This window comes from Solanum pennellii, chromosome 8 (genome assembly GCF_001406875.1).
Source record: "Solanum pennellii chromosome 8, SPENNV200".
Classification (NCBI taxonomy): domain Eukaryota; kingdom Viridiplantae; phylum Streptophyta; class Magnoliopsida; order Solanales; family Solanaceae; genus Solanum; species Solanum pennellii.
In genome coordinates this window covers 67,258,693-67,282,565 of record NC_028644.1, presented here as the reverse complement: position 1 = coordinate 67,282,565, position 23,873 = coordinate 67,258,693, and the positions used below count along the sequence as shown (strand labels likewise).

Genomic DNA, 23,873 nt, shown 5'->3' with positions numbered 1-23,873 from the left:
ATATGCATTAAGCTATTTATAAGGTCTGAACAATGCTCCTCTATTGACATCGATCCAAACTTCATAATATTTAAATAATTGAACCAAGAAAATGTTAAATATTTGATTAAATGATTATGTCACCAACAACAACAATTTAATAAGCTAACAAACAAAGTTAATAATTAACAAATACATTCTCTTTTTGGTCGGGTGTGTTGTCTTATGGTGTATGGATGATGTTTGCCTCTTTAAGAAGGCCTAGCTAATATATGCCCTCATTTTTCTTGACCTTCATTCTCTATCTCTTTAATCAAACAAAACATACAAAAAACACTAAAACCACATTTTTTTTTTCATATACTAAAAAACAATCAACTTAAGTCTCCATCAAAAATTGGTGGGGTGGTGGTGGTGGTGGAAATAATTAACTTGTGTGCTTCACCCTCAGCCACCATTTTTTCTGCCTCCAAATCTTTTTACAATGATCTTTATCTTCTTCATCAAGTGATAAGGTGACACAAAAAATATATATATAACACTCATAGTTGTTTTCTATAGAAGAAAAAAAAGAGAATGTTTTAATTTGTTTGCATATTCTTTTGTGAAACCCTATTTTCTCTAGCTCCTCATTTGTTTTCCTTTTAAGGAAGAATTATTTTTTTTTCTTTCTACTTTTCATATATACTTTGGGATCTGATCATAGTTTTTTTTTTTTTGGGTTGAGAGGACCATGAGACAATTTTTTTTTTGTTTGTGAAAGTTAAAAGAGTTCGATTCCCGAGGAGGAATTGGTAGCTTCTCTTTTTGTCTACTAGCTTTGTAAAGTTGAATGAGAGTTTTATAATTCTATATATCTTTTCACAGAGTGACTTTGATTGATCTGAATATTGTACAAGAGCTAAGAAGCAGATCTGTGGATCAACAACAAACTCTAGAGGATTATTACAATTATCATCAAAGGTTGTCTTGATATGCTTCTTTCATCTTTGATCACTTTTTTCATTTTTAGATAATTCGATAGAACGTATCAGTTTAATATCTGATAAGTAAGTCATTGATAACACAAACAATATTAACTCAATTTTTTAACAAGAAAGTCCATCAAGGTAGCTTAACTCACACAAAGAAAAGAAATTGGATGAAGAAAGTTTTTCATGATAATGTAAATGTTTTACAAAATATTTAGTATTAATTTTCATCAAATGTTTATTCACTCTACTTAGATCTTATTTTCTTAAAAAAGGATGAGTATATATTATGTAATACTTCTCTTCTTTCTCCTCCTCCTTCTTTTTCGATATCGAATTAAATCTATTCGAAGAATGAACAAATATGATAGACAAATTCTTACTATATGCATTTGTGGTGAGATATTAATTTTGGTGCATGCTTCTTGAACTTAATTGTTGAGGATTTAATATATGGTTTTTATATTTGTTATATCTAAACAAATTAAAAGGTATATAATTTTGATTAGACATTATATTATTATACTTTTATGAGTGGAGAAGACATTATACTTATGGTACTTGTTTCATTCAAGTTTCATGCCTAAGGCTAAAGCAAACTTGAGTAGTATTTTTTTTTAGCCATATCTTCAAGTGATTAGGGCTCTCATGCTTTTATCCCCACAAAGTTGACAAAACAAAATTATACACACATCATTTACTTTTAGTGTCTTGTTTTAGCATATCTACATTTTTTTTAAATTTAGGTAATTAATTTCTGAATTACAAAATTCTTGCTTATGATATGAAAGAATTTAGCTAGTGTTGGTTTGATTATCTTTTTTATTTATTAGGGTTTTGAATTGAAGTGTTACATATACTATACCAAAATAGTGTGTATATTCATGATTTAGTTATAGCAGGTAACATGTCTTATTTTCTTTATTATTACCGTCTTAGTTATGATAGTGAACTGATGTTTAACATTTTTAATCACTTGAAAGGATTAAAGTGTGTGATCACATGTACAATATCAAAAAAAATTTCACTAAAGAAAATTGGTGAAATGTTCTATAGTTTCCTTACATTTGTATGTTCTTGAAACTTATAATAGTATGTGATATAATTATATATTATAATGTTTTTGATTAATTGGGATGCAGGTTTTGATTTTGTGGATCAAGAAAAGAGATGAATTCTTTTGCACATGTTCCTCCAGGTTTTAGATTTCACCCTACGGATGAAGAATTAGTTGATTATTACCTCAGAAAAAAGATTGCTTCAAAAAGAATTGACCTTGATGTCATTAAGGAAATTGATCTTTATAAAATTGAGCCATGGGATCTTCAAGGTACATAGCTTTGATTTATAACATCATTAATTATCAATGACATATGTTGTAGCATATGTTAATTCTAGATGTAAAAATATAACAAATTTCAATACAATAACTGGGGTTTAGGAAGGGTTGGATGTAGAGGAGCTATTTCCGATAGAGCCAGGAAAAAAATGATCTTCTACTAATTACCGTCTATAACGACATCATATGTCCAACTATCTTTTTGTTGCTATACAACATGTAAAATCGGTTTATTTAAAAAACAAACATGATTGCTATAGTAAAATGTTGTTATAGATGATGACTGTTATAGAGAGATCTAACTGTACTGATTTTTGTTTGTTTAATTATTTTTTCAGAATTGTGCAAGATAGGAAGTGAGGAGCAAAATGAATGGTACTTTTTTAGTCATAAAGACAAGAAGTATCCAACAGGTACTAGAACAAATAGAGCTACAAAAGCAGGATTTTGGAAAGCAACTGGAAGAGATAAGGCTATTTATCGTAAGCAATGTTTAGTTGGAATGAGAAAAACATTGGTATTTTATAAAGGTCGAGCACCAAATGGACAAAAATCAGATTATATAATGCATGAGTACAGACTTGAAACCAATGAGAATGCCAATACTATTCAGGCAAGTCTTCTAAACTTAAAAATAATTTCAAACGAGTTATTGAGTAAGTTACGTGTTTAGATAGAAGTTCAAGAATTAGTTAGTACGTTTTATAATAATGTGTTGATAAAAACTTTTATGTCAAAATAATTGAAATTTCCCTAGAGCTTTCTTTAAATAAAAACAAGGAGTTTAAAAGCATATATATCTTAAAAGCATAAATGAAGGATGAAAATATAAATATACAAAGATAATTAAAATTTATAATTTAGCAGGAATGTTCTGAAGATCACAAAAAGATATTTAGAGTAAAATTGTAAAAAGATAAGTCAAATTAAAAGTGTTTAAAAACTGTAAAATCATAATTTAGAATTGACCAACTTATTACTTTAATTGATTCTGACTTATAAAAAGGTGCTTGACCAATTGATGGTCACAAAATCGTTTGATCAATATATAAGTTTAGTCAATTGTCTTTTGTTGTTTGAAATTTGATGAGGTTATTACCATATCAATCTTGATACACAAAATTACTTAATATTCTTGATCAACTTAATCTAGAAAACTTACTTTCTGTCTGGTTAGTAGAAATTTTTTGTCTGCTAAAGAATTAGTTTAAATTAAATCGTACATACATTACGTTATTTATATTGTCAATGTATAAAACATTATAAATTCTATATATATCCTAATATTATACAAATCGATCTAGCAGGAAGAAGGTTGGGCAGTGTGTAGAGTATTCAAGAAAAAACTAGCAACATCAATAAGGAGAGAAGGAGACCAATTATACCAACATGAGTCACTATGTTGGTATAACGATGACCAATTAGTCTCCAATTTCACATCTAATTTTGACTCTCCACAACGTAACAATTTTCCAAATCCCTATAATGTTACACCTTCATACCATCATCAATTACCCTACAACAATATGCATCAAAACCCTCATAATAATGATGCATTATTTCTTCAACTCCCTCAATTAGAGTCACCAAAAATCCCTCCATCCTATGGATCAATCAACAACAACTCAATTTACAATAACAACAACAACTATGATCAAGTGACCGATTGGCGAGTACTCGATAAATTTGTTGCATCTCAATTAAGTACTCAACAAGATGGCTACAATGGTGCTTGCTCTAGTTCCCCAGCATCTGAAAAAATGAACATGCAGCTTCAAAGTGATACCAAGGGACAAGAAATGAGTTCAGAAATTGCATCATTATCTGCTTCAAGTTCACAATTTGATAATATATGGAAGTAATATATATAATCATAGAAAATATATGATGATTGGATTTGATATATGTACTTATAAATTGTCTCAGTTTATGTACATAATAAAACTCAAATATGGTACGTGATGTATTAGAGGTTTAAAAATTTGTACTCATCTATAAGAATGAATGAAATTAGTATTTAAGAAAAAAGGACAAAAAACATATAGAGGACCTCTAATATATGTATATAGTACTATTTCAAGGCTAAGGATCTAACATTTTAAAAACAATTTCGATCATTTCTCGATTTGTGCATCATGTCTTACTTTTTAAATATTTTTCTAATTTTATCGGATGTTCAAAGAAATCACTGCGATCTAAAGAAATAAAATAATAGGATGATACTATAATTTCCAGATCAATTGTGTTTATACTTTATACTAACTAATTTTTTCCAGCTGAATATTGAAGTTTTTTCGGTATTATTTAAAAAATTTAGATGAATATTTCCAGCAGATGGAAGTAGATAATTTGTATTGAGATTATGCTGTCAATAAAAACTTCTCATTTGGTCTAATAAAAAAAAAAGATCGTGAAGACGTGAATTTCTAAGTAATTAATAAGTCCGTGTTCTCGATTTCTAATCACACAAAATGTTTTTATAAGTTGAAACTTATTTAACAAAAAGAAACAATTAATTAGACTAAAAAGAAGTTAAAAATTTATTAAACTAATTACGGTAAAAAAAAAACTCGTAGGAAGCTACGGGTAAACCTATTATCTATACTCCTACAACTCATATATAATTGAATTTATCAAATTTATCCACCTCTTATATGCACCTTAAGTCTCATAATTACATCTATATTTTATATCCAAACTTGTAAATCTAACAATGCAAAACTATTTTTATTGTCAACTAAAGATAACCATTTAATTTGACATGTACTAGTATGTGTGCATATTAAATTATTAGCCTTGTGCAAGCTAGTCATGTACTTACTATAGTATAACACGATAGAGTGTACGTCGATTCTATTTTTACCTCATAAAAATAAAAAAATTGATTTTCAAAGACTTTTTAATTTAAGTATAATAAATTAAAGTAATTATGAAAAAGAAAAATGAGAAAATAAAACATGACAACTCATAAGAAAATTATATAGTAAATAATAAAGTAAATAAATCATAAATATAATAGAGTTGCTAACGTGATTATTATGCAAAGAATAGCCTTCTCATGGAAGATATCAATAATCCGCGGTTAATTCCACTTTAATAAGAAGCAAAACTGCTTAACACTTCCAAATTACGATAAAGATAATTATTTACATTTTAAACATTTTTTTATTTATTAATTTGTAAATGAGATAATCACACGATTCAATATTTATCAAAGCAGACAGTATTTCAAACTACGACCTATTATCAAAAAGAAATTTACACATCAAGTAAAAGAGTAGTGCACCATTTCTGTTGTTTTTAATTACCAGGATCGTGAATTAATAAGAAAGTTTCCAACTGCAAAGCATAATTAAAACTAAGTAGTTAAAACAAATCCTCTAGATTAACCAAAACCTTCTTGTTTGCCCTACCTTGAAGTTCAAGAATACCTCATATTAAATAAATCAATACAAATGAATAATAAATCTAAATAACTATATTTAAAACTTAAATTCCCATTAAGTCATCACTTCAAGATTCATAATTCAGCTCACCTTAATTTATCTTCGAATATTGAAAGCCATTTTGTTGATCTGAGGTAGAGATAAGGTCTAGCGTACTACACTCCACCATCCTCAGACCTCAATGTGTGGGACTACGTACACTGAATATACACTGAATATGTTGTTGTCGTTGATTTTGTTGCTACGTACGTAGAAGCTCAATACCTAGAGGAGTTTTAATTTGTGTATTCTATAGGCTATAGAAGATGGTAGTTGTATATATAAAGTGATATATATGTAGAAATTCAAATTTTAGTTGGTGTTAAATACTCAAAGAACTTAGCGGATAAGTGAGGGAAAAAAGGACGGAACAATTTGATAACATAATTATGCAATAACAATAAGAAGAAACTAAAAAGTGTTTTTTTTTTGTTTACTTTTTGAGGCAGTTAATTATTATAGAACTTAGTAGTAATAATCATGGTTTTTTACTTTGATGTGGTTGAAATTGAACTCAAACTTGACATTCCCTTTCAAGCAATGCTCAATTTTTGAGCAGACATCATTATTGAGCGTGCTTTGTTGCTCTCATAATTAACCATTCTAAAGCACTCCGATATAGAGAGTTATGCGGTACGATGATAAAATTAGCTCATAAAAATACGACTCATTCAATCCGTTTAATTCTAAAGAGGGATGATGACCCCCGTAAATAACAACAAAGGCATGTGATAACTAAATCACAAGACACAAATGGTAGAAACATAAATCACAAGACCATCAAATTTTGCAAAAACAAGACATATTTTTTAAAGTTTCTTTTAAATATTTTTGAGTCATCAATTATATATAGTGGTTTATAGTACTTTTTATGTAGTTTTCAAATATATAAATTTTATTTCAAAAATCTATAAAATTTCATGCCCAAATTTATGGAACTTAACTAAACTGTTTGACTTTTCAAATTTGAATTGTGCTATATAAATTAGGACATAGTATACTGATACTAAAAGAGAAACACGTACGTGCATGATATACTACCCCAAGCCTAATCCATAGGAAAGCGAGACAACGTATAATATTTGTGATCTCCAAAATCTTCCTATCTAAAGTTATATACTTGGTGACCTTAGTCTTTTTTTTTTCTTTTTTGAATGGGGTAGGTGGAAGAAAAACTAATTCACCATTTGTTTTACCATTTGTTTAGTACTACGGATGGAAAATAAATTAAATCAGTCCATGCGCATTCATGCAAGTCATGTGTGAATCTAATATTATTAGGATTATTTTTGCACTCTACTTGTGTTGTTTTGAGGACTATGGAATATTAATAATAAAATTAGCATTGACTCAATTATTAAAAATCCATGTGATGTCCCATCATTGTTCTTCATCTTTTTACACCCTAGATCCCAGACCATCACTGTCTCAATTAAAACAAATTTGGCCCTCATTCTATTTACAGTCTTAATTAATTAAAAAACGACTAACTTTTTCTTTTTTTTGTTAATTATACTAATTTATAATTTAATTAGTGCTTATCTTCTGTTTATTTGATGCATTCATAGGATCTTGAAACATGCTTTCTTTGATTCCTCGTATTTATTTTCTTTATTTAATCTCATATATTTTAAATCTTGTTTTATCCTATAAAGCGTAGAGTTTTGACTTCTTATAATTTTTCTTATTTATTAACTCAGTTCATTTTAATTCGTCGAAGGCGTGACATTGCAAAACAAAATTCCAAGATTATTTACAATATTAGTGCTTTGCAAATATCAAACTTAATTACAAATCCATCTCTCTTGTACTATTCATTGGTATTGTTGCCTTTGTTGTAAGTCTTTTTGTATTCATTCAAACTTGATTGTAGAGAATGGACCATTCATTTTGCCTCATTATTAAGACAAGAAATAGAGGCAGTCAAAATGATGAGCAAGTGATGCCCAAAAAGGAAACATCAATTTTCTACTTGGTGATTAATGTTCCACTTTAACATTCCTTTAATTTGACAAAAGGCATGCTAATGCAATAATAAAACAAGGAATTAAGTAAAAAACAAGCAAGTCATTTGATCGTTTCTCAATCATTGGACAAGACTTTGACCAACAACCTCAAAATTAAGACCACTCGAGAAATTTTAGTAGTTCAGTTAAAAAGATAATTGGTATCGAACTCCTTTAAAATAAATTACTTTCGAAAGATTCAAAACGTATTTATCGATATTTTTAAAAAATTCGAACAAAATATACACAGCATTCTATAACAACTTTCAAAAGATTCAAAATGTGAAGCCTTAAAACAAGAGTGCAAGATGAACAATCATTACTTCCTGCAATGATATCATTTGTGTCACATTGTTATCTTTTTTGTAAAATTTCAATGTTCATTTTCATCCAAACAATTGGGACCACATCTACACAATCAAGGTAACATGTTTTAATATTGTTCCAATTCCTCTGCCTTAACACAAAAAACAAAAACAATTAACAATAACAAACTGATGGCTGCAAGAAAAACTAAGATTGTTTAAAACAAATATATCATCAAGACATCAACAAATGTTGATGTTTCAAGATTTTATATTCAAACTTTTGCATCCATATTGAAACATAATTGAACAAATAATTCTCAAGATGTAGTTTATATTTTCTGCCTGAGTTAAACTGTGCACGCATAATTTGAAGGAGATGCCAGAACTCTTTTCTTTCTTCATATATTTATGTACATGGACATTTTTTTTCAGCTTGCTTCACAGAGACCAGTGGCTGGATCACAAAATCCATCACGATCGAGCAACTGCTGAGGTGGAGCGCTAAGCAGAGGAGACGATGGACTTCCATATGCATTTCGTCTACTATTTCCACAGCCTAGACTTTTTCTGGTGCTAACCCCTGTCACGGGGTTAGTCCCACTAGCATACTTGCAAAGTGCCTGAAAATAAGCATAACATGTGGGATTGAGACAACAATAACTAATAGTGAGACGTTGTGGAAGTAAATAACAAAAGAAGCTCATGTTTATCACACGAAGACACAAGATTAAGTTAGACGATCCAGCAACATGCTCGTTAAAGAAGGGTAAATAGGTTGGTCAGGGCCATGAGCATAAAGACACATTTCTCGGAGACAAGTTGCAAGGATTACCTGTTTCTGCAGGAGGTCTATAACAGCATCACTGAAATCAGCACCTTCAATGATGGCACCACCAAGGTCACTCCGAGTCAAAACAGATCGAACAAGAACAGCATTAGTGAGATTAGCTTCATTAAGTACCTACATTAAATTAAAAAAACAAAGCTATCTTCACATTCTGAAGGTGAACTGATCAACATTTCGCAAGAATCTTTAGCCGATATAATTGTCATGACTAAAAATCGACTTTGACTTGAATCATACACTACAATGTGCATACCATCCGATCCATCAATGTGTCACTCAAATCTGCACCTGTAAAGACCAAAGCAAACCGGAATTAGCAATATCTATGGTCTGAACCACCCTTTATTTTTGAATAAAAAAAACAGAAATTTTGCAAGTAATAGTAACAGATCTGCATCTATTGAACCGGATAACACAATCATCAAGGAGATAATAAGTATATTAAACCTCCCAAAATGTTGGTTCAAATGATCGAATTCAATGAGTATGAGTGTCTTTGCGCTCTATGTTGCTCGGACTCTTCAAAAAGTCGCCACACCCGTGTTGAAGTATACTTTTGGAGGATCCGACATGGATCTGTTGACACTTTTTAAGAGTCCGGGCAGCATGGCTTACACTTTAAAGCTTCGTGTTTTTGTAGATTTTTCGCCAAAGGATATATACCTATAAGTGTAATTAAGTGGCGCACCTCCTAGTAGATTCTTGTTAGTTTTGTAACATCGATCTCTTTTTTCACTCACTATTATTCGCCTAGTTAAAGGATGTTAGTAGTAAAAAATATCTACTTTTTCAATTAAATTTACTATCAAAATGTGAATATTACAAAAACGTACCCCAATAGTATCTAAATTATGGGCACTTTCAAGCTGCTAAAATATTTGTATTATAATTTAAATATTTGTTAATAATAAAATTTGAAGCGTTTTATTCAGGATATAGTGATACCTCAGTAAAAATCGGTCAGCTCACCATAAAATCCTCAATGCTACAAAATCCCAAATAACAATTTCCACAAAAACCTTCTAAGAACAGGTAAATGCTCTTTCTTTAATTTCTTTTTTAAAAAATGGCTACTATTGTTTCATTAATTTGATTATTTTTTTTTAGGTTTCAGATTAAAATTCTAATTTGTTTTGGACTAATTACTTTGTGTCTCTTTTTCTGTCTTTAATTTACTATTTTTTCTGAGTGTTTTCTAGGGTTCTCCTTACTTGGTTATTGTTGTTCTCTAGACTCATGGATTACGCTATGATTTTTATTTGTTTTTTGGTTATAGTAGTCCCTCCGTCCCAATTTACGTAACACTTTTCGAATTACGAGATTCAAACAAGCCTACTTTGACAGGTAATTTTTCATACTATCTTGAATGGTCAATTATTCTGACTTATTGTACTTCTAAAAATTTGAAGATTTCATTCGTAAATTGCTGGTCAAACGTAAACTATTTGACTCTCGAAAAACAAAAAGTGCCACATAAATTGGAATAGAGGGAGTAATAATTTTTTGCATTAATTTTGAATTGAGTTTTTGAAATAAGCAGCTGAGGATGGAGAACTTGAAATCAGTAGTAGGAGATGCTAAAATTTCTCCCAAGTGTATAATGTCCAAGTTTAAGAGATCAAAGATAGCCGCGGTACGCAGTTTTCCAGAGAGCTTTAAGCGATTTGATAATGTTGTGGTTGGAGAAAAGTTAGTATATGGTGAGCCGCTTGTGGTTTGTGAACGAAATGCGGATTCAATATTAGGTTATGAGATTCCAGGGTATAAGAAGGATGGTGGACAAATTGCTCAGATAGGAAGTGCTGATGACTCTGGAAGTACTGAGCATATAGATATGATGAAGGTTGTAGATACGCTTACACGGAATTTTCAGGTGGGTGATGGAGATTGTGTTGATATGGTAAATGAGTTAAAAACAAGAGAATGTGATAGGATTAAGCCGAAGAGGCGTATGGTTTCCTCACTTCGTGATTTTCCAAAGGATCTTAAGAGTTATGAAGTAGTTTACAAGAAATATCAAGAGCATTGCGTGGGGAAATCTGGTGATGTAGAAACAAATGATGAATTTGACGAACATTTGAAGATTGATTTTATGTCTCAAGGAGGTTTAGTTGATCCCGTGGTAGGTGCATTCTCAAGTGGAGAAGAATTTCAGAAACAAGAGTCTGTGGTGACGGTCAAACTAGTGGCAGTATTACAATCTGATGTAGATTTGGAGTTCCATGATGAGGCTATCAAGGATAAAGAAGCCATTGGCGTGTTTGAATGTAGGGAGCATGATAATAACAGTTTTCCATTGGTTGAAAATGTTCCAATTATAGAGAAAGCATTAGAAGATGCGGAAAATCCTCATTTGCTAAACAAGCTATGTTTGTTGGTGTACCCTTGTCGGTTTCCAAAAAGACGTAAAGTGTCTGCAGTTCGTGATTTTCCGAATGCATTTAACATCTTGAAAGCACATAACGAGGCATCAGAGAAAAACCTGAAATACAGAGAAGCTAACAAATTGGCCCGGGCAAATGAAACATGTGATTCCCAAGATGATGAAGAACACATTGAAACTGAGATTGAGTCTCAAGAAAGTTCAGCTCCTACTGAGAAGGGCTTATCTCACAGTTTGAGGACATTACTCATTCGTAAGAAAGACACTCTAAATTTTGGTGCAAATACAGTTCATAAACCGACAAGCGTAGGGCATGATAGTACTGGTGCAGATAAACAAGAACTGTCAAGTTGTGGAGCTAATTTTACACCGTTAAGCACACAGAGTAGTTCAGAAGTTACGTACTCTAACAAGCGGATTGGAGGAAAGGAAATAGGAGTAAAATGCGTATACAAAACTATTGTCGAGGATTCAATGGCTACACGAAGATGTCCCAGCATGTCAACCCAACCTTACCGATCAGAAACTAAAACTAATCAAAGCAAAGGCAAAGTTCTAAAGAGAAAACAGAATAAAGGATCAGCGCCAATAAATGTTATTCTGGCATTGATGGCTCCTACCAGAGTAAAAGCTACAGAAACTAATGTGTAATCTTAGCACAGTTTTCTGATGGAGCGGAAGAGGTAAAACAGCTAAAGGGAATTTATCAGTATCTTCATATGACGTTCTTTGACAATGGATAAAACGATAATCCATCAACAAATAACACTTGTTTGTTCATATATCTAAAGTTCTATCTTGTATATTGCTATGTTTTAGCTATGGAAAAGTACCTGAGAAGTTTGCTTTATATGCAACTGCTTTCTCTAGGTATGCACCATTGAACGTTGAACCACTGAAATCCGATTCCCTCATATCAGCAGATGTGAAATTGGCTCTTCTGTATCAGCAAGTCCAATGGGAACATGAATACTAGTCTGCACTGACAAAACTTCTTGTTCTACAGTTCTTGTTGAATGACTTTACAATTTACATTTTCTGGTTTCGTTTTCATGCTAAACTACTGGTTACGTAAAACCGATTCAACAAAATAGAAAAAATGCTCCCTCCATTCCTACTTATTCATCAGTCTCCTCATTCTGAGACATTCTAAAATATTTGACAAAATTTTAATCAAGTGAAGTTGTTGTTTACTATAACATTTACCATATCAAGTTACTGATTTGGGAATTCAAAATTATGTTCTTTATCAGAGTAATTCACTCTATTGAAAACAATCTCTCTATCTCTACGAGGTAGGGGTAAGGTACTCTCTCCAGACTACACTATACTATGTATGTTGTTGTTATCAATTAAACATCTTATCTACACAAATAGTATCATCCTATAGCAGAGGATAGGTTACCTGAAGTTCTCATTTGTATGAACTGTTTTCCTGCAAATCAAAACAAACAAACAAAAATACTGTTTCAGACACATCATAAATCACAAAAACATAAAAAAAATTAAAGGCTGCAATTGAAAAAAAGAACTAACTTTAGGTCAGCAGAACCAAATTGAGCAGCAGAACCAATACCAAATTCACCCCTTGTATCTGCCTCAAACTTATTTAAGTCAGCCATAGCAGCCATGTTTGAGCTAAATGTAATCACTGCAGCTGCTAATGCAGTGGAAACTATGGCCTTCCACTTCTTTATTTCTCTATTTGAATTTGACTTTTCCACTTGACAAACAATTTTGGAGGATTTTTGAGGAATAAAAACTTTATAATAACAAGTAGATGAGGAAGAGATGTTAATGGATTTTATGGGAAGTAATGAGATGGAATTAAGTGCCATTTTTTTTGTGTGTGTGATTTGTTTCTGTCAAGAACAAAGGGATTTCTAGATGGATTAATTTTTTTTTCTTTTGTCCACTTCTTTCAACCACAATTCTTTGCACAAATTGGATAGGCTTTGTAAAGTGTACATATGTATTCTTCTCTCCTGTTCTGTTTTTTTCTTTTTTTTTACATTTCTATTTTGTGAGGAATAGTTAGTTGTTGTGAATCCAATGACAGATGGTCATTGTTGTGTAGCTGTTTTTTTAAACAACAGGTTTGAAGTTTGAGTTTTGAATATAAAAAACGCTTCTCCTCAAATGAGGCTTTATGTAATACAAATTTAAAATTGTGAGCTTTAATATTGGATACTAGATGAAGAATCGAAAAAAAATAAAATTGGGATCTTTTACCTAAATAACAATCGGATTTTTTTATTTTTTTTTTCGAAAATGTCCATATAACAATCGGAATTCACTGTTTATTATGTAGAGTTATTACACATAAATTATAAAGCAGATGAATTTGTTAGTTTAAGAAGTTGGTTTACAATTATTTAAGTTAGTTTCGATAAATGAAAGTTAATTTATTACTCTCTCACTGAATGTCATGATATTTTTTTAAAAATCTAAGATTTTTAAATTATATTTTTATACTATTATAGTAAGCAATATTTAATTATTTGAGACCATCTTCATCCTAAATTATCAAAGTACCTTACTACTTCACAAATTTTCAACAAATACATGAAATATCACGCTTAAGTTGGTTATTGTGATTCTAAATTTAATTTAAGATGTCTAAATTATGAGGAGGGAGTACAGATAAAATTGACTTTAAATGAACATTAAACAAACATAATATGGGCCTGCTTTTCACATTTAGCATTTGAAATGGGCCGATATCGGACAACATAAATAGTCCAATGGGCCGATTCTAATCCTAACAGGCCCATATAATATAATCTGCTGGACTTGCTTCCAGACTTAAAAATCCATGGAAAAATTACATAAATTAATATATTTTAAAAAGTAATTACTGATTTTAGCGATACTTTTTGTTTATCATCATTTATAGCACTATTGTGATAAATCTGTGATATGTATTAAAAGTGAATTATATATGCAATATATTTGAATTATAATTGTTTTTGAAATATATTATGTTTGTTTGGTAAAAAATTGTCACATTGTATTATAAGTGTATTAAAATGTGTGATAAATGTATTATCCATCATTAAAACTTGTATTATATGTGAATAATAAATTGTTCTTTGTAATATGTATTAAACTTGTATTATAAATGAATTAAAAGTGATCAAGTGAAAAAAAAATATTATTGCTATAAATGGTAAATATTTTTTTATTATAATATATTTATGTAAGTTTCCCAAATCCATTTTGTTACTTCATGGATCCTAATATAAAATGAGAGATTTTAATTCAATTTTCCTTTTGAACAAGTTAATAGTCTAATCAAAAAAATAAGAAAAAGGGCTGGGAAAATATTATCTAGTGTAGTCCGTACAATTAAAAGTTGATTGAAAGATTTTCTTCTACATACCGAAAATTGATAAGAGTGGGCAGAGTTAGAAGGGAATTGAAGAGTTCATACGAATCTTCTTTACAAAAAAAAAAATACATTACGTAAAGAAGTTTTTATTTAAGTACATATTAATGGATATTGAACTCTGGATGAAAATCGTATTTGAATCGGAGAGACAGCATTTATTCTTGCACGAGCTAAGTAGGTAGTACTCATTAATAAAATGGACCATTTATGTGATGTGCAAGGGAAAATGTATTATTTGCACAAGGGGTTTAAACCTTATGGTGTCATTCTTGCATAAATAATAATTGTTCAATTAGTCGAATGTTAGGGATTTTTATTAAAAGTTAAAAGTAATATTAACTTAATCATTTCAAAGATGTTAGGCTGATAGGCTAAGTCCGTGTTAACGACTCTAAATACGGCTATAGAATTTAATTACAATCGATATAAAGTAATGTTGAAATGATGGTTTTACTAATAGCCCACAGTAAGTTATATAAAGATTCTGAAACATAAAAGAGATGTGTTTTACTGTTTAAAAGAGGACGAATCAATGTAAAGAGTAATGGACCCTAGCTGTGTACAACAAATAATTAGTACACTACCACCATACTTTAGTCCTCTCACCAGCCTAACATTTATCTCATTAATTCATTCTTCAAATATCTCGTTAAGAGGTCGTTTGGTAGGGTATATATATAATACTTGTATTTGGTATATTAGAAATTAACAAAGATATATACTTTTAACGTTATTTTAGCTGATATTTATATTCTTTAACTTTGGATGTACACAAGCAGGTACTTAAATTTGTAAAAAATTAAACAAATAGAAAGACATGTCTTATGTAACATAATACATGTAGGACGTTACCTAGAACACAAAATTGTCATGTAAGACAAATGAGTCTATTATTCAATTCTATACAAATTTAAGTGTCTAGTTATGCATACTGAAAGTTGAAGGATGTAGATGCCCACTACAACAATCCTAAAGGACATATTTATATATTGTGCATAAAAATAATATGTATTGCATAGTTTATATTTGTTTATTTTTACAGAAGAACCCTTCACGAGTAGGTGGAAAAGGCTTTGAGAGGTGATTGTTACTTTAACCATGTTAATGCATGCATTAATTAAAACTCCTTGCATCACTCATAATATGGATTTTCATGTATTAGTTATATACATGGGTGACTCGATAGTGTTAAAAAAAAAGACATGTGTCTTAGGTCCGCAAATTTAAGGGGCCTCATTTTTTATAATTATAGGTTATAAGTTATTATTTTTAACAAAATCGAATACTATTTGTAGAAAAAGTAAACATTTAATGAAAAATGTAGGAATTATTAGAAGAAATTTGACATATTTTGAGTACTATATCTTATTAAATAATTTAAAATAAGAATAGTTATATTATGAGGTGAAAACTAAAAGAAATAAATTATATAAATGTTATTAGCACTTTAAGTTTAAGGCCCTTTTTAATTTTTCTTTTAGGCCACCAATACATTTGAGCCGCTCCTGGTTATATATATTTAATATCAAATCAAATATAGTGTAAAACTTATACATAGATTGAAAAAAAATTGTCAAACAAGACATTGATATAATAATATAAAGTTAATGAGTATATTATTTTATTTTAATGAACTTTACATAACGATACCTAAGAGGTCAATATATCTTTTTCTAAAATATAAAATAATATAAAATGTACATATATTTTATCTATTTTGATCGTATTCAATTCTGTTACACGTTATAAAAAAATAAATATAAAATTTAGGTACATTTCATCTATTTGTATCATATATTATTATTCTGAGTATGTTAATCGTTGAAGAAGTCAATTTATAGCTTATGATTTTAAAGCATAGGCCAACAACAATCAAGGTGCCATATTTATAAATAAATTTTTTTAAAAAACGTACCTTTTGTGGGGCTCTCCAATGTCTCTCTGTATTTGTCCACACAAACACAACTCAATGTATACCATTTGTGGCCTGTGGGGTTTTCTAATTTATTACACTATTTTAATTGTTTTAACACAATCTATTCAGTGGTGTAGCTATATATATAATTTAGGTGGCTAATAAACGTTATAAATATGTATATAACATATAAAATATATACATCAAAAATTATATATATATATATATATATATATATATATATATTAAAATCTTAAACTTCTTAACAAAGTTTATTACTTCGAAACTAAATCAATCACCTCATATACATGAAGAATCGTCAAATAAACAGGTCATTTGCATTTTTGTCCAAAGTTTGTCTTGCTAATTGTCAAACAATTTATTATTGTGATATGTAACACATCAAATAATTAAAGACTACAAACTATATTAATAAAATTTTCAATGAACTGAATTTGAAAATATCACACTTTTATGCATTAATTCTTTCAACTTCTAGACCAGTCCCCTACACATTCTTTCGATAGTCTTTTGTGTTAGGCTCGAATATCAACAGCCCCTTCTCTATTTATGCTATGGTTATTCATAAAATTCTACTTACTCTAAGAGCACTAGCCCACTAAATAAATTAATAAATAAATAAAATAGTCACGTATTAAAAAAAAAGTTAAATATTAGTTTTCTTTGCATCCTTTAGATTTTATAACCAGCTAAACTAACACAAAATAATATACTCCATGTCACCATCCATTTTAATATATTTTAATCTTATTTTAATTTAACACTATAATATTATTTTTTTTAATTTTCTTAAATTTTATGTCAATATCTATTATGATCGGTCACATGAATGATTTGACGGATCTTGGGAGCTACTATAATAGATATTGTAGAGTGGAAGAGGCTAATCGGTGATACCACTAGAATGTTCTCTTTTGGGTTATATGGTCAAATTCAATATATACTTATTTTAAGTCTTCCGTTTAATAGAGTGATAAAATTTACATATATTTTATTTTTAAAAATTATTAATATATAAAATTATAATATTAGATATGTTGTTGTAATTGTAAATCAATTTTATTAACTTAGAGCATGTCTTAATTTGTTGATGACATAAGGTGAATAAGCTTTTTAAGTGGTGATTTTTTTTTAACGGTAGATATAAATAGTTACAAGTCGGTTTCAATACATATATCATATATTAAGTGAAAATAAAAAACTAAACAGTAGTTATGTTTTTGAATAAAAGTATTGATATTTTTTAATAAATAGTTAATGTTCAGTAAAATATATCTGATAAGGTTTTCGTTTGTAAAAATGACTAAACTGCCCTTAAATTTTGTGAAAAAAGTATACAAATTTGTAACATCCGTGTAAACAAGAGAGGAAATGACAATTATGGATTTATGAAGTTAGAAGTTTTGTTTTAAAAATGATATTTAATGTTTAGGAAAAAAAAATGAAAGATAGAATATATAGTACGTAAAATATTTGATCAAGTTTTAAATGATTTTGACTTCAATTTACATATAAATAGTTTGATGTTTACCAAACATTGTAAATAGGTTTTGAAATGCTTCTAAATCAGATTGTCCAACTAATTAATTTAACTAAATTTGTCTAACTCTTTAGCATATATATAACCACTCTAATGATTCTTTTTTCCACTTCAATAAGTGTTGTTTTGACTAAAAACAAGAAAACGTTACACCTAATCCCTAACCAGTTGATTGTATTTAGACTTCTTTTTTCACTTAATTAATTAAGCACATTTAAGCATTTAATAATTCCTAATAATGATTGAAGCAACATTAGGGTTCTTCTAAGTGAATATAAATAAGTAGGAAAAATTATTTCCTTGTATTTATTCAAATTAGAATTTTACGTTGATTCGCTTTGTAATATTGTATTAATTCGCTTTATGTCTATTCTCTCTCTCATACATTGACATAGAGCAAACAAATTTGATGAAAATCAATACAAATCAATGTTATGTGTCGCGAGTTTTTGTAATTAAACTATAGATTATCGATCAATTATTGATATTATTATTATTAATTAAAACTCAAAGTATCGTTACTTTTAAAATTTCATAGAAGTGTGTGGGGATTCGTGCAAAAGAAAGTGAATGGATCTAAAAAAAGGTTAGACAAAAAAGAAAGTAAAAAAAAATAAAGGAAAGGACAAAATAGGACGGTAAAAGTATTTGACACAACTGAGATGTTTTTATTTTTCACTGACTTTGAATTCATTTTTTCTGTAAAGTGAGAAGAGAATGAATGGTCAAATCATCAAAAGTAATGTTTTAGCTAGTCCTTTGTACTGTTTACATATTATCACATAATCATGGCTATATAATTAGTATTTTAAAAAACACCATCATTATACAATTATTTAGGTTTTTATAAAACCCTAGGGAGGCGGAGACGAAAGGGGGGGTAGTAGGGTTCAATTGGATGGGATATATTACTAGTATTTGGAATTTGGAATTAATGTGGATATGGCTTAATGTCCTGGGGTCACAAGAAAGTTCTTCAAAAGGCTTTTTCTAGGGTTTTGTGTTTTTCTATTTTTATCTTTCCAATAGTTATTTCCTGTCTGACGTTATGAATGGTAAATATTTTTTTATGATACGAATGTATTTTGACATGTTTTAGTCGTTAGATGAAAAAGACTTCTTTATTTCATTATATATTTGAAACGATCGAATAACATGTGAGTCGTAATGATCTTTATTCATATCTTAAATAAATTTATTTGGATAATAGGATGAAAGATCGAGTCAAACTTGGGATCTCTATATGCTCTAATGTTACATTTAAATGTATTATTATTGCATCGAATATCTAGTTTAAGTGGTAAGAGATAGTGTTAAAGAATGACAAAGTCTAATTGGTGGTTAATGAGATGAGTGAACTTCTTATAACGCTTGGGAAATACTTCTCCTTTGAGCTAGCTTTTGAGAAGAGAGTTAAGTCTAAAATCTAATCCATATGATATCAGAGCATGATCCATCTCACATAATGTTGGGGCTTCCCAAAATCAAAATTTCTTATGCACCAGATGTTAAGCATCGGACATGAGATGGGTGTTAAGAATGATAAAAGTTTCACATTGGTGGTTAATGAGGTGAGTGGATTACTTGTAAGGCTTGGACAATTCTCCTTCCTTTGAGTTAGCTTTTGGGGGTGTGAGGTAGGTCCAAGACCTAATTTCACAGATAGTACTATTGTCTCTCGATATTAAGCTCCGATAGTTTATTATTCGTGCTTCAGTTGGTAGAATTAAGCGGGTGGGGTGTTTAACTATCTCATACCGGTGGGATATGGAACTTTTGGCCTCTCTACATAGTCCTAAACAATCTCCACGTCATGAGCTAGTTTCGGTCACAGATTATCAAAAAGAATTTATACGTGATTGACTCACTAAAAAGGAATTAAACTTTCCCGGGACGTCGTATTGAGAAATAGTTAAGTACATAAAAGTGTGATTTCTCTAACGATTTATGATAAAAAATTATACAATAAAATGATCATACACCATACTTTTACTCATTTACTTTCTATTATGTGTTGAATGTTTCTAAGAATATATTAATCTCTTCATCTCAATTTATCTGGCACTATTAGACTTAACACCAAATTTAAAAAAAGAAAGAAATATATGCCTACACATTATTTCGTTAAGGATAAAACTAAATTATAAGATTCTTTTTTTAGACCAGACTAAATTTAAAAAAAAAATATCACATAAACGAAAAGTAATTGCGATGAAAAAGTTAAAAAGCATACCATCTAAAATTACAAACAATGAAAATAACAAGTGAATGTGTGTATTTGGGAGCTTTATAACGCCCCATGCAAAGGTCATTTTCTAGCTCCTCTCCCCCACATCTGCCGCATTCTGCCTTTCAATTCATACACATAACATTGGGAATGCCAACCACACAACATATGTTTCATCTTTTCTCTCTTAATTATAATACTACTTCATAAATTTTAAAACCATAGTATAAAAATAAAATATAATATTTACACATCCATGCATGTGCATTGTCCACTATATATGCATAACATACATAACATCCATCACCAATCTATAACAAACAAGACCAAGACATTAAGTAGTGTGCTAATTAATAGTGAGGGAGAAAAAAAAAGGGTTTTTTTTGCCCTCTCTGACTCTTATCTTCTTTCCTCAAACTCCTATCATCATAAGATACAAGGAAGTGTCAAAGACATCAATCAAATCAATCACAAAAACAGGAGGAACCAATCAATTTGGAAAAGAATAAGAGAAATAATATAATGTCCTCTTCAAATAGCTTATCATTGGACCACCTTCCTCCTCCACCTCCTTCCGAGCAGCTCTGCTATGTCCATTGCAATGTTTGTGACACCGTCCTCGCGGTATATATATATATATAGATAGATAGATAGATATACTAGTTTTTCAATAAAGAATTACGTATGTATATATCATGTTTTCTTATTAGGGTTTCTTGTGTTTTTTCTTTTAGGTCGTTTGGTTCAAAATAAGGTTATTCCAAGATTATAATATTGGTTTAATCTCATCTTTACATAATAATAATCCCATCATGGATTTTGTGTAAGCTTTAATATCCTTAATCAAATACTCAAATAATTTCCTAATCCTCTAATTTACTAGAGTGGTTTTTTTGACTCTTTTTTTTTTTTTAAAGAAAATTTTCCCGATTATCAAATGAGTTTTAAATTCTAAAAGATAGGATACAAGAGGGGGGTTTGACCTTATCTCGAAATACAACAAGAGGATAAATAAGACGATTAAAGGAGGGCTAGGAGATTAATATCTACAAACTAAACCCCTCAAATATGAAATTTAATCTATATTAAGCCAACAAAAAAGTTGTGATTCTAACAATTTTTTTTTTTTTATGATTTTATTTTTAGGTAAGTGTACCGTGCACAAGTTTGTTCAAAACTGTGACGGTTCGATGTGGACACTGCACTAATCTTTTGCCTGGATGGCTTTTGCCTTCCACTAATCATCATCATTTTGGTCACACTTACTTCTCTCCTTCCCACAATCTTCTGGTATGTTCCGAATATATCGCTCTCGTTTGATCACAGATTTTGAAGTTTTGTAAGTAGAAGTCTCAAAAGCTGGCTCACAAGCGAGTTTTTCAGAACTTGAAAATATTTAAAGAATATATTTTCAAAATCTATGGTCAAACTCAAACCCTAGATAATTATATATTTATTTTTTTATAATTTGTTAGAAAAAATTGATAAATGACTATTGTTTTTAATTTGCAGGATGAAATAAGCAATGCAACCCCAAATTTCTTGATGAATCAGAGTAATTCTGCTCATGAATTTGTGCAGCTGCCTGCTCGACCTGGATTTGATGATCTTCCTAGACCACCACCCGTTGTTAACAGACGTGAGATATCTTATATTAAGAGTTTAAGTTATATGTACTGACACGATAAAATACTAAAAATTTACCCTTATTTTTTGTGATGCTTCTTATTAAATAAAGTAAATCTATTTTTTTTTTCTCTTTAACATATACCAACTCTGATTTTTTTTTTCTGACTTTACTTTGTGATGAAAGATGAAACTAAAAGATGTCAAGTGTTTTGTGTAAGTAGTGTTTACATAAACAAGTCACTCTCGTGAAAATAGAAAGATTATTTACAATAAACGTAATTAAAGTTATTTTTTCTTAATTTTGCCTGTCTTGTGTTTACAGCTCCTGAGAAGAGACAGCGAGTCCCTTCTGCTTACAACCGATTCATCAAGTAAGACTCATAAGTTTCTGTTTTTCAATTTGTTTGTCTAAATTTGATTTAATACGAATTTAAGAAAGTGAAGAAAACTTTTTAACTTTTTTAATCTTATATGTCATATGTACTATAGCAATTCAACTTTTTAATTTTAAACATGTCACGTAAAGAAATTAGAACTAAAAAGTTGCTAAAAAGGAAATTTTTTTTTTTGATATGGATTAAAAAGAAAAGTTGGACAAACGAATAGAAATGAAGGGAATATAATGCATACATTCAGACATTTTTTTCTATAATTACAAATATCTTATAAAGGTAATTATTAAGTATATATTTATATTTTCATATGAAATTAGACTATATATTAGTGTTTACACTTTTTTGCAGGGAAGAAATCCAACGCATAAAAGCAGGGAATCCTGATATTAGCCACAGAGAAGCCTTCAGCGCCGCTGCGAAAAATGTATGACTATAATCTTAATTAGGGTTTCTTTTAACTTTCATTTAGGTAGGGATATTTGGTTCGCAGACTAAATTATTTCGGACTTATAGTTATGGAATCATAATCAATTTATTCCATTTGAAATGTGAGATAAAATAAAACTAAGTTTAATGGGATAAGTTGGCATGTTCAGGATTAAATTTGGAATTAAATTATAGTACTTTATATGGTTGAAGATATAAATACATCTTTAACTTAATCGTGAAATATTTCATCTGTTATCTCATGAACCAAACGACTCCTTAGGTTAAGAAACATATTTATGTGTGCAACAACAAAATCTTGATAACTGAGAACTAGGGTTTATACCATATGTTTTTATTTAAAGCTAAGTTTCGTACGTGATACTTTTTTTTCTTTTTGTTGATGACACAGTGGGCCCACTTTCCACACATTCAATTTGGTCTCATGCCTGATCAGACTGTTAAGAGGACTAATGTGCGTCAGCAGGTACATTCGAGTCTAACTGTTATCCATTATTAAAAATGAAAATCATGTTAAATTGTTAAATAAAAATCAAGTCGAGCATGTGAGGGACATTTTATGAAGTCATGTGCTCTTTATAACAATTTATATTTTTTGATGAGATGATCGCACGCTTCAGATGTTTTTGCTTTGTTTGTCGGTAGGATGGAGAAGATGTTCTTACGAAAGATGGTTTGTTTAATACATCAGCCAATGTTAGTGTGTCTCCTTACTGATGATGGGATGAGAATCAAAAGTGAACAAGTTTTGAGATGGATGCAGAAGCTATATTAGTAGCTAAATGTCTAAGTGTCTAACCAATTAATGTGACTCTTCTAGCATGTTCAATGTGTGATTTTTTTTTTCTTTTTATCTTTGTGTTGAAGTGTACTTTTGGCTTCAATGTTTCAACTTTTGCTTGAACATTATTCACTTTTTGCTTTAGCACTACATTTTCATGAACTATAATTTGTACTACTAATACTACTATATATTGTGTTGTATTAAAA

General features: G+C 29.7%; 3 protein-coding genes across 4 annotated transcripts; 2 read left to right on the top strand and 1 right to left on the bottom strand.

The window, feature by feature from the left end:
* Positions 1–292: 292 nt before the first annotated feature.
* LOC107027357 (NAC domain-containing protein 7) lies at positions 293–5,178 on the top strand. Its single transcript, XM_015228534.2, has 5 exons — positions 293–494; positions 847–942; positions 2,093–2,280; positions 2,628–2,902; positions 3,597–5,178. Exons 3-5 carry the CDS (start codon positions 2,121–2,123, stop codon positions 4,149–4,151), a joined length of 990 nt encoding a protein of 329 aa, XP_015084020.1. The 5' UTR covers positions 293–494; positions 847–942; positions 2,093–2,120; the 3' UTR covers positions 4,152–5,178.
* A 3,104-nt stretch (positions 5,179–8,282) lies between these two features.
* LOC107028847 (thylakoid lumenal protein TL20.3, chloroplastic) lies at positions 8,283–13,305 on the bottom strand. 2 transcript variants are annotated; one of them, XM_015230067.2, is made up of 6 exons: positions 12,855–13,305; positions 12,724–12,753; positions 12,152–12,258; positions 9,189–9,223; positions 8,921–9,049; positions 8,283–8,708 (listed from the first exon to the last, which is right to left on the bottom strand). In XM_015230067.2, exons 1-6 carry the CDS (start codon positions 13,154–13,156, stop codon positions 8,517–8,519), a joined length of 795 nt encoding a protein of 264 aa, XP_015085553.1. In that variant the 5' UTR covers positions 13,157–13,305; the 3' UTR covers positions 8,283–8,516. The 2 variants fall into 2 exon arrangements, with proteins under 2 accessions (XP_015085553.1, XP_027774978.1); XM_027919177.1 differs by having other exon boundaries at positions 12,152–12,295; positions 12,855–13,304.
* Positions 13,306–20,724: 7,419 nt separating this feature from the next.
* Positions 20,725–23,873, top strand: LOC107026918 (protein YABBY 4-like). Its single transcript, XM_015228039.2, has 7 exons — positions 20,725–21,036; positions 21,559–21,702; positions 21,925–22,051; positions 22,364–22,412; positions 22,785–22,860; positions 23,275–23,349; positions 23,529–23,873. Exons 1-7 carry the CDS (start codon positions 20,935–20,937, stop codon positions 23,598–23,600), a joined length of 645 nt encoding a protein of 214 aa, XP_015083525.1. The 5' UTR covers positions 20,725–20,934; the 3' UTR covers positions 23,601–23,873.

Coding starts and splice junctions, on each gene's coding strand:
- LOC107027357 (XM_015228534.2), top strand. CDS start 2,121: ATGAATTCTTTTGCACATGTTCCTCCAGGTTTTAGATTTCACCCTACG. Junction 2,281..2,627: donor TGAGCCATGGGATCTTCAAG/GTACATAGCTTT, acceptor TTATTTTTTCAG/AATTGTGCAAGATAGGAAGT. Junction 2,903..3,596: donor AGAATGCCAATACTATTCAG/GCAAGTCTTCTA, acceptor TCGATCTAGCAG/GAAGAAGGTTGGGCAGTGTG.
- LOC107028847 (XM_015230067.2), bottom strand. CDS start 13,156: ATGGCACTTAATTCCATCTCATTACTTCCCATAAAATCCATTAACATC. Junction 12,259..12,723: donor CATACAAATGAGAACTTCAG/GTAACCTATCCT, acceptor TTGCTGATACAG/AAGAGCCAATTTCACATCTG. Junction 9,224..12,151: donor ATATAAAGCAAACTTCTCAG/GTACTTTTCCAT, acceptor TGGTCTTTACAG/GTGCAGATTTGAGTGACACA.
- LOC107026918 (XM_015228039.2), top strand. CDS start 20,935: ATGTCCTCTTCAAATAGCTTATCATTGGACCACCTTCCTCCTCCACCT. Junction 21,037..21,558: donor TTTGTGACACCGTCCTCGCG/GTATATATATAT, acceptor TTTTATTTTTAG/GTAAGTGTACCGTGCACAAG. Junction 23,350..23,528: donor GGACTAATGTGCGTCAGCAG/GTACATTCGAGT, acceptor GTTTGTCGGTAG/GATGGAGAAGATGTTCTTAC.